This window comes from Mirounga angustirostris, unplaced genomic scaffold (genome assembly GCF_029215605.1).
Source record: "Mirounga angustirostris isolate CCGP_5_RB_7025 unplaced genomic scaffold, mMirAng1.0.hap1 SCAF_7, whole genome shotgun sequence".
NCBI lineage: Eukaryota > Metazoa > Chordata > Mammalia > Carnivora > Phocidae > Mirounga > Mirounga angustirostris.
In genome coordinates, this window is record NW_026991715.1 from 2,891,087 (window position 1) to 2,901,718 (window position 10,632).

Consider the following 10,632-nt stretch of genomic DNA (forward strand, 5'->3'; position numbering starts at 1 on the left):
TAAATTACTTACCCCAAGACTCACACCCCTGTCTCTGGTGGAAGTGCACTTCTCAGTCACACTTGCCTCAGTTCCAGTGCAGTGGGCCCTTTCCCCAGAAGACATATCTCCTGACCAGAGTTTTCCAGGGCCTCGCTTCCAGTGGAGGAGGTGTCAAGTGTCATTACACAAGCAGACTAGAGCACACCTAGTTAAAACTGCACCATATTCAGGTCAGGAACCAAACACTGCCCACAGCAAGCAAGGAGAGCTGCTGTAGATGACTGGTCTGAAGGATAGAGCAACCAGAACACAACAGCAGGGTGTACAGAGCATACACCAGAGATACTCCCTAAAGTGCCAGGTGCTACATGACTTCTTCACAAGGCCATTATTTTTAGGAGCAGGAGACATAACTGGTTTTTCTAACACACCAAAGAAGGCAGAGACTTAGACAAAATGTAAAGATAGAGGAATTTATCCCAAACGAAAGAATAACATGAGGACTTGTTCAGAGATTTAAGTAAAACATATAAGCAACATGCCTGATAGAGAATCCAAGGCAGTGATCATACAGATACACACTGGGGTTGAGAAAAAAATAGAAGACATCAGTGAGACCCTTACCACAGGAACAAAAGGTATAAAAAGGAATCAATCAGAGATGAAGAGTACAATGAATGAGATTAAAAACAGGCCTGATGCAACGAGCACCAGGTTAGAAGCAGAGGAATAAATTAATGACCTATAAGACAAAGTAATGGAAAGCAGTGAAGCTGAACAAAAGAGAGAAGGAAGAATTATGCAAAAGGAGAATAGACTTAGGGAACTCAGGGACTCCATCAAACATAATATTTGTCTTATAGAAGTCCCAGAAGAAAAGAGAGAAAAAGGGTGGCCACCTGGGTGGCTCAGTCAGTTAAGCGTCTGCTTTCAGTTCAGGTCATGATCCCAGGGTCTTGGGATGGAGCCCCACATAGGGCTCCCTGCTCAGCAGGGAGTCTGCTTCTACCTCTGTCCTTCCCCCCGCTCATGCTCTCTCTCACTCTCTCTCAAATAAATAAATAAAATCTTAAAAAAAAAAAAAAGAAAAGAGAGAAAAGGGCACAGAAAGTTTATTTGAAGAAATAATAGATGAAAACTTCCCTAATCTGGGGGAGGAAACAGATGTCCAGATCCAGGAGGCACAGAGAGCTCCCTTCAAAATCAATAAAAGCAGCAACACCCAGACATATTGTAATTAAATTTGCAAAATATAGCAATAAAGAAGAAAAAATCTTAAAAGCAACAAGACAAAAGAAGTCCTTAACTTCCAAAGGAAGACCCGTAAGTCCAGCTTGAGATTTCTCAAGACACTTGGCAGGCCAGAAGGGAGTGCCATGATATATTCAATGGGCTAAATGGGAAAAATATGCAGCCGAGAATATTCTATACAACAAGGCTATCATTCAAAATGGAAGAAGAGATAAAGAGTTTTCCAGACAAACAAACATGAAAGGAGCTCATTACCACTAAACCAGTCCTTCAAGAAATATTAAAGAGGACACTTTGAGTGGAAAGGAGAGATCAGAAGTGACAGTATAAAGACAGGAAACATAAGCAGTAAAAAAAGAAATGTTTCTGTAAAAATCAGCCAAGAACTCACACCAAAAAAAAGATATAAAATATAATAACATATACCTAAAATGTATGGGGGGAAAGGAGAAAAGAATTGGTTCAAACTTGAATAACCATCAACTTAATATAGACTGCTATATGCAGAAGATGTTGTATACAAATATAATACCAACCATGTATCAAAACCCACTAATGAACATGTAAAGAATGAAGAGAAAGAAAACCAAATATATCACTAAAGAAAATGAGCAAAGCCTAAAAAATAGAAAGACAAGAAAGGATCAGAGAAAATATCCAGAAACAACCACAAAACAAGTAATAAAATGTCAAATACATATTTATCAATAATTACTTTGAATATAAATGGACTAAATGCTCCAATCAAAGACATAAGGTGTCGGAATAGATAAAACAAAAACAAGCCCCATCCCTTTCCACAGTACCCAAGGAGAGTATGGCGTTGTTTGTGTTCCCATCATAACTTATAGGGAAACTTCTACAAAGTCCAGAGCCCTTGATGTCCTGCAAATGAATGAAGAGGGTGTCCTTAAATTCCTTGCAGCAGGAGCCCACTTAGGTGGCACCAACCTTGACTTCCAAATGGAACAGTACATCTACAAAAGGAAAAGTGACAGCATCTACATCATGAATCTGAGGAGAACCTGGGAGAAGCTTCTGCTGGCAGCGCATGCCATTGTTGCCATTGAAAACCCAGCTGATGTCAGGTCATATCGTCCAGGAACACTGGCCAGTGAGCTGTGCCAAAGTTTGCTGATGCTACTGGAGCCACTTTATTGCTGGCCACTTCACTCCTGGAACCTTCAATAACCAGATCCAGGCAGCCTTCTAGGAGCCCAGATTTCTGGTGGTTACAGATCCCAGGGCTGACCACCAGCCTCTCACAGAGGCATCTTATATTAACCTGTCTACCATCTTTCTGTGTAACACAGACTCTCCTCTGCACTATGTGGACACTGCCATCCCTTGCAACAACAACAGAGCTCACTCCACGGTCTGATGTGGGTGAGGCCAGCCCTGTGGAAGTTCTGCACATGTGTGGCACCATTTCCCATGAAGACCTATGGGAGGTCAAGCCTGATCTCTACTTCTACAGACATTCTGAAGAGATTAAAAAAGAAGATCAGGCCACTGCTGAAAAGGCTGTGACCAAGGAGGAATTTCAGGGTGAATGTACTCCGGCTCCTGAGTTCACCACTACTCATCCTAAAGTCACAAACTGTTCTGAAGGCATGCAGGTGCTCTCGGTGCCTTTTCAGCAGTTCCCTACTGAAGACTGGAGCACTTAGCCGGCCACTGAGCATTGGTCTGCAGCTCCCACTGCTCAAGCCATTGAATGGGTAGGAACAAACTCTGTGTGGTCTTAAGCCACTCTTCCACAAAGGCAAAGTTGAAATAAGGTTGACAGAAAATAAACAGTTTCTAAAAGTTGAAAAAAAAAAACAAAACCCAAAACACAAGACCCATCTATATGCTGCCTGCAAGAGACTCATCTTAGACCTAAAAATACCTGGAAATTAAAAGTGAGGGGATGGAGAAACATTTCTCATGCAAATGTGTATCAGAAGAAAGCCAGAGTAGCAATATTTACACTGGACAAACTAGACTGTAAAACGAAGACTAACTTTTTTTTAAATTTAATTTTATTATGTTAGTCACCATACATTACATCATTAGTTTTTGATGTAGTGGTCCATGATTCATTGTTTGCATAAAACACCCAGTGCTCCACGCAGTATGTGCCCTCCTTAATACCCATCACCAGGCTACCCATCCCTCCACCCTCCTCCCCTCTAGAACCCTCAATTTGTTTTTCAGAGTCCATAGTCTCTCATGGTTCGTCTCCCCCTCTGATTTCCTCCCTTCATTTTTCCCTTCCTACTATCTTCTTTTTTTTAACATATACTGTATTATTTGTTTCAGAGGTACAGATCTGTGATTCAACAGTCTTACATAATTCACAGTGCTCACCATAGCACATACCCTCCCCAATGTCTATCACCCAGCCACCCCCCACCCCTCCCACCCCCCCACCACTCCAGCAACCCTTAGTTTGTTTCCTGAGATTAAGAGTCTCTTATGGTTTGTCTCCCTCTCTGGTTTCATCTTGTTTCATTTTTTCCTCTCTTCCCCAATGATCCTCTGTCTTGTTTCTCAAATTCCTCATATCAGTGCGATCATATGATACTTGTTTTTTCTCTGATTGACTTATTTTGCTTAGCATAACACCCTCTAGTTCCATCCACGTCATTGCAAATGGCAAGATTTCATTTTTTGATGGCTGCATAATATTCCATTGTATATATATACCACCTGTTCTTTATCCATTCATCTGTCGATGGACATCTAGGCTCTTTTCAGTTTGGCTATTGTGGACATTGCTGCTATAAACATCAGGGTGCATGTATCCCTTCGGATCCCTACTTTTGTATCTTTGGGGTAAATACCCAGTAGTGCAATTGCTGGATCATATGGTAGCTCTATTTTCAACTTTTTGAGGAACCTCCATACAGTTTTCCAGAGTGGCTACACCAGCTTGCATTCCCACCAACAGTGTAGGAGGGTTCCCCTTTCTCCGTGTCCCCACCAACATCTGTCATTTCCTGACTTGTTAATTTTAACCATTCTGACCAGTGTGAGGTGGTATCTCATTGAGGTTTTGATTTGGATTTCCCTGATGCCAAGTGATGTTGAACATTTTTTCATGTGTCTGTTGGTAATTTGGATGTGAAGACTAACTTTTTGAGGAACCTCCATACTTTTTTCCACAATGGCAGTACCAGCTTGCATTCCCACCAACAGTACAAGAAGGTTCCCCTTTCTCTACGTCATCACTAACACCTGTTGTTTCTTGTGTTGTTGATTTTAGCCATTCTGACTAGTGTGAGGTGGTATCTCATTGTGGTTTTGATTTGTATTTCTCTGATGATGACTGATGTTGAACATCTTTTCATGTGTCTCTTGGCCATCTGGATGTCTTCTTTGGAAAAATTTCCGTTCATGTCTTCTGTCCATTTGTAATTGGATTATTAATTTATTTTTGTTTTTGAGTCTTATAAGATCTTTATATATTTTAGATATTAGCCCTTTATCAAATATGTCATTTGCAAATATCTTCTACCATTCCTTATGTGCCTTTTAGTTTTGTAATCTCTTTGACATTGTCCATAGCAACTTCTTTCTAGATATGTCTCCTGAAGCAAGGGAAATAAAAAACAAAAATAAACTTTAAAAAAAAAAACAGATTTGAACAAATAAAGAAATAATTCTCTAAAATAAATACCAGTTGTGGATCTCAGATTAACAACAAAAATATAAATTACTTTAGCCTTCATAGATGCAATTAACCTGAATCTTAATATTTGTGTTTAATTTGAAATAGTTGATTTTGTTACTTCAGTATCTATCTGTCATATTATAGAATTTATATCCTAAATTTCATATATAATTGTTCTTTCTTTGAACTTGCCATACTTTACTGTCATAGCATGTTTGTGAAGAAAATTTTATTACTCAAATCCAAAATCTACCTTTATTTAGCAAATTTATTTTAGCAAATTACACAGAAACACAGTATTAATGCTTCCTGAACATATATTCACATATGTTCTTTTACATAGATTCACATATATTAACATTTATTCTTTCCTGATCTTGTCATTCAGCTTGAGAACCTCAATAATAACATGAGATAATGTCACATACTTAGATAGTGACTTCCTTGCAGTTTTGTCACTGTATTTTATCCTTTCCCCATTTTCCCCCATCTTATGATAGTTCAAAAAATCTTTTTTTTTTTAATCCATCAGGTAAAGAAGTTTCATCTACTTCTAATCAGGTAATAAAAATATTAATTTGTGTGATAAATGTCAAAATACAGATGACTTTATTTAAAGATAGCTGTAGGTCTTTCTTGTAATTTCTGAACGAGCTTATCAAAGTATCTTATGCTTTAAATACTTTTATTTATCATTTTAATGTTGAAATAGAGAACATTAAAAAAACAAAACATTATTTTAACTGATTTTGATGACTGGCAAATTCTAATTGTTGACCCAATTCTACTGAAGTTTATTATTTAATTTTCAAAACTACCATAACAGAAATAAAATGAAATAAATTTACACTTATAATTTGACTACCATAAAACATTAATTCTTTTGTTTTCTATGTTGTGTTCCAATAGTTAAGCCCAGAAGTTAACATTTATATTTAGAAGTATGATGGTAATTAATAGATATAAAAATGTTTATTCCTTTTAATACTACATCATAAGCATTTTATTGATTTAATTACAATATAGTATCTTAATGTTTTCATTTTTCTTTCATGGTCTATGCAACTGAGAATGTATTTAAGCTCAGAAATTTAATTTTACTTTGTCTTATGAAACTTGTTTTTTTATGTCGTTTGAGTAATTACTCATTTGAGGTATGATTATTGCATATTTAATGTCTGATTATGTGTGACCTAATGTATACAACTACTTTCTTTTAGATATTCAGAAGGGTAATAATATCCTTCTTTTCTCTTTTGTTATTTGAAGTGAAATGAAAGCATAACAATAGTAGCTCAGAGCACAATACATATTTGCTAAAATGAAGTCTGTAAGATATCAGGATTTGGAGAAAGGGCTTTGGATACCTGATGTGTAAGATCACTGTCAGACAAGAAGAAAGGAAAGGCAGTCACTAAGCTCAAATCTGATGAATGGTCCTGGATCCTTTATTTATTGTTATTGTTTTTGTGCTTGGCAGGAAAATGAGAATGGCAGTGGTTCTGAGGAACTGTGCTACTCCATCATTAGTCACAGACCTTATCGGAGGCCCTCCCTGAGCTCCAATGATGATGGTTATGAGAATATTGACTGTACCACAAAGAGAGTGAGGCCATTTAGAAATGGGTCAGAAACAGAATATGCCCTTGTCAAGATGACTTGTGTTACTAGGCCTTCTTCCTGTACCCTCGAGCATGATTATGAACTTGTGCTTCCCCACTAGAAATCTCATGATTCATCATCTTACACTAACAGAGATGATACAAAATAGTGACCTCCAGGAAAGTGTTTCTACATCTTTGGAACATGACAATTCTGTGGTTTGGGTTAAGCCATGTAAATTGACATAAAGGTATAGAGTATTCTACATCTTTTTGTTTGTAAGGTTTGAAGACATGGAGATGGTGGAACCTTCCTAGGCAATGGACATCCATAGATATATGACCTAATATCTGATTCCAACACTGCTCTCCAAATTTCAAATGCGAAAAATTTCTGCTCATAATTGTCTATTTTACTTTTGAGGTGTAATCTACTCAATAAACTTTTAAAATATAAGACCAGTGACCCTTTGCTAACCTGATTTTTACTTAAGTTTTTATTTTTTCATGTATTAGAAATTCTTGTTGGTAAATTGTGGTAAGAGTTCCAAGAATCAATAGGTTTTGATATTGACCTTTCTGAGAGGGGAAGCTGAAAGTCATTAAAAAGGAAGAAATGTGTCAAGTTTAGTTACCCACTGCCTTTTTCTCCAATGGGAAATCAGAAGACTCTGTTCAAAGATCAGTAAAAAACAAAAATAAACAAACAAAAACCCAAAAGTAAACTTTGTGCGTATAGCTTTGTTCACAACATACTAGTTAGTTTAATCTATTACTAGTTACCTCTGCTGAGGGATTGTAAAGAGTGTTTGGTCTTAAAATTCAGGCATATTGGGAGTTCTGGGAAGATGCCAGAGTAGGAAGATCCTAAGATCACCTCACTCCACAAACACACTAAGATAATAGACACATTAGTGCAACTAACTCTGAAAAGGACCTGGAGACTGGCAGAACAGATTTTCCATAGTAATTATCTAGAAGAGGCCATATCAGAAAAGGTAGGAAAGGCAGATACTTTGGGAAGCAAGTACCTGGCAAGACTAACCACAAACAAAAAGGACACCATAAGCATGGTGAAACAAGAAGATAAGACTTCCACACCAGGCACCCGAGGTATGGGGGACCTGCACTAAGATGAGTCCCCCTAATATTTGGCTTTGATAACAAGTGGGGCTTAAATTGGTGAGTTTCTACAATCAGTGGGCCTTAACTCCAGGTACTTTAAAAATCAGTGGGCTTAGCTCCAGGAGAGCTGGAGGGCAATAGAAAACTGAGTCTCCACCCTTAAAGAGATAGCATAAAAAAATAACCCTGCTGAGATACAGCATGGAATTAGCAGCTTGAAAAGTGCTTGGAATACACAAGAGGAGATTTATTTACTCATCTCAAGTAAATAAATACTTCTCCAAGAACAAAAAGGCACCACTTTCTTTTTTTTATTTTTTATTTTTTATTTTTTTATTTGTGAGAGAGAGAATGAGAGACAGAGAGCATGAGAGGGAGGAGGGTCAGAGGGAGAAGCAGACTCCCCGCTGAGCAGGGAGCCCGATGCAGGACTCGATCCCGGGACTCCAGGATCATGACCTGAGCCGAAGGCAGTCGCTTAACCAACTGAGCCACCCAGGCGCCCCAAGGCACCATTTTCTAGATAGCAAGACATTTGTGGGGATTGGCAAGAATGGCCTCCACCTACCTTGCTAACACCATGCATCTCACCCACATGTTCTCCTCCAGATCCACCCCAATCAACCCACCGCACTCTGTTGGCCTCCCTCCAAAGTGACTACTGCCCCAAAACACCCTGATAGCAACCCCAACAGGGACCAGCACCATTTGGAAGTGACTCCTTCCCTGGGGAGAGGGGAAGATGATCACAGTGCACCAGCAGTCCAAGCAGCTGAATCTTATACCTGGCAGCACAGAGAGAACACACTGGTAATCAGTGCAGCTGCAGCTCTGGTGGGTAAACTGGGGCAGGCATCTAGTCTGTCTGGTCCCACCCACAAATGAAAGCTTTTCAGGGGACACTATAGGGAAGAGCACCCTGCAAGATGGTATGACTGCTGTCCCAATAGATGGACTGGGAGTAGGCATCTGGTCTGATGGCCAGATCAGCCCAGCAACAAAAGTCTCTTAGGGGGCCACATAGTGAGAAGGCCCTGCAGTTCAGTGTGAATGTGGTCCCAGCAAATAGGCTGAGGCAGGCATCAGCTCTGACTACTGACATGGCAACTGCAAGCCCATGGTGGCTCCAGACAGGCCTATTAACAGCACAGGAACCCAGTCCTCCCTAGTGTGTCAGAACATTGCAGCCAACTGGACTGAAAATAAACATGGTTCAGCCACAAGAGTTGGGCACCTGCAACCTACACAGGAGACACACCTCAAGTGCTTGGTCTGGTGAGTAGGGGATATTGTACGACAGGGTGCCATAGGATCTCTTCTTCATAAGGCCACTATTTTCAAGATCTGGAACATAGCTGACTTTCCTAATACATAGAAACAAACAGAGTCAGACAAAATGAAGAAACAGAAGAATAGGTCTCAAATAAAACAACAGGGCAAAGCCACTGCAAAAGAGCAAAATGAAACAGGATATGCCTGATAAAGAATTCAAAGTAATGGTCATAAATGTACTCACTGGACTTGAGAAAAGAGTGGAAAATATCAGTGAGATCTTCAACAAAGATATAGGAAATATAAAAATGAACTAGAAATAAAGAACACGATAACTGAAATTTCAAAATAAATACACTAAAGGGAATCACTAAAACATTAGAGGAAGCAGAAGAGCAGATCAGTGATCTGGAAAACAGGGTAATGGAAAGCAATAAAGCTGAATAGCAAATAAAATAAGAATAATAAAAAATAAAAAATACATTAAGGGAACTAGGTGACATCATCAAACCTAATAACATTGGCATTATAAGGATCCCAGAAAGAGAAGACAGAGAGATGGGGGCAAAAAATTTACTTGAATAAATAATAGCTGAAATTTTCCCTAACCTGGAGAAGGAAACAGATCTCCACATTTAGGAGGCACAGAGAGCCCCCAACAAAATCAACTCAATGAGGTCCACACCAAGACACATAACAATTAAAATGGTAAAGAGTAGTGATAGAGGGATGCCTGGGTGGCTCAGTTGGTTAAGCGTCTGCTTTCAGCTCAGATCATGATCCCAGGGTGCTGGGATCAAGTCCTGCATAGGGCTCCCTGCCCAGCGGGGACCCTGCTTCTACCTCTGCCTCTGCCTGCCCCTCCTCCTGCTTGTGCACTCACTCTCTCTCTCTCTCTGACAAATAAAATAAAATCTTAAAAAAAAAGTAGTGATAGAGAACTTTAAAAGCAGCATAGAAAAGTTACAAACAAGGGAAAGCCCATAAGGTTATCAGCTGATCTTTTAACAAAAACTTTACAGCAAAAAGAGAGTAGCATGATAGGTTCAAAGCCCTCAAAGGAAAAAAAAAAAGAATAAAAAAGAAGAACTTGCATCCAAGAATGTCCAGCAAGGTCATTATTCAGAGTAGGAGGGGATATAAAGTTCCCCAGACAAACAAAAGTTAAAGGGGTTTATCACCACTAAACCAGCATTACAAAAAACATTAATGTGGATTATTTGAGTGGAAAGAAAAGACCATAATCAGGAGTAAGAATATTATAAAAGGAAAACATTTAAAAGGTAATGCAAACATATAAAAAAAAAGTAGTAGACTAATGATTATAAAATCATGGTGGTTAAAGCACAAAGGCAGTAAAATCAATTATAAATACAAAAATCAGTCAAGGGATGCACAAAATAAAGAATGTAAACTATGAGATCATATTCATAAAACATGGGGAGGGGAGTAAAAATTTAGTGCTTTTAAAATGGGCTCAAACTTAAGTGACCGTCAACATAATATAGACTACTATATTCATGAGATGTTATATGTAAACCTAATGGTAAACACAAATAAAAAACCTATAACAGACACAAAAAATTTAAAGGATTCCAAGCATATCACTAAAGAAAGCAAAAATAAAGGACAGAGAAGAATTACAAAAACAACCATAAAACCAGAAATAAAATTACAATAAGTACATACCTATTGATAATTACTTTGAATCTAAGTGAACTAAATTTTATTTGCTATTCAGCT

At 38.5% G+C, this 10,632-nt stretch overlaps 1 protein-coding gene across 1 annotated transcript in view; it reads left to right on the plus strand.

The window, feature by feature from the left end:
• GCSAML (germinal center associated signaling and motility like) overlaps positions 1-6,910 on the plus strand; it is a 70,370-nt gene extending 63,460 nt beyond the window's left edge. Inside the window, exons 4-5 of the mRNA XM_064595575.1 lie at positions 5,424-5,452; positions 6,372-6,910. Coding sequence (XP_064451645.1) covers positions 5,424-5,452; positions 6,372-6,614 — 272 coding nt within the window. The 3' untranslated portion in view covers positions 6,615-6,910. The remainder of the gene's footprint in view (positions 1-5,423; positions 5,453-6,371) is intronic.
• Positions 6,911-10,632: the final 3,722 nt, after the last annotated feature.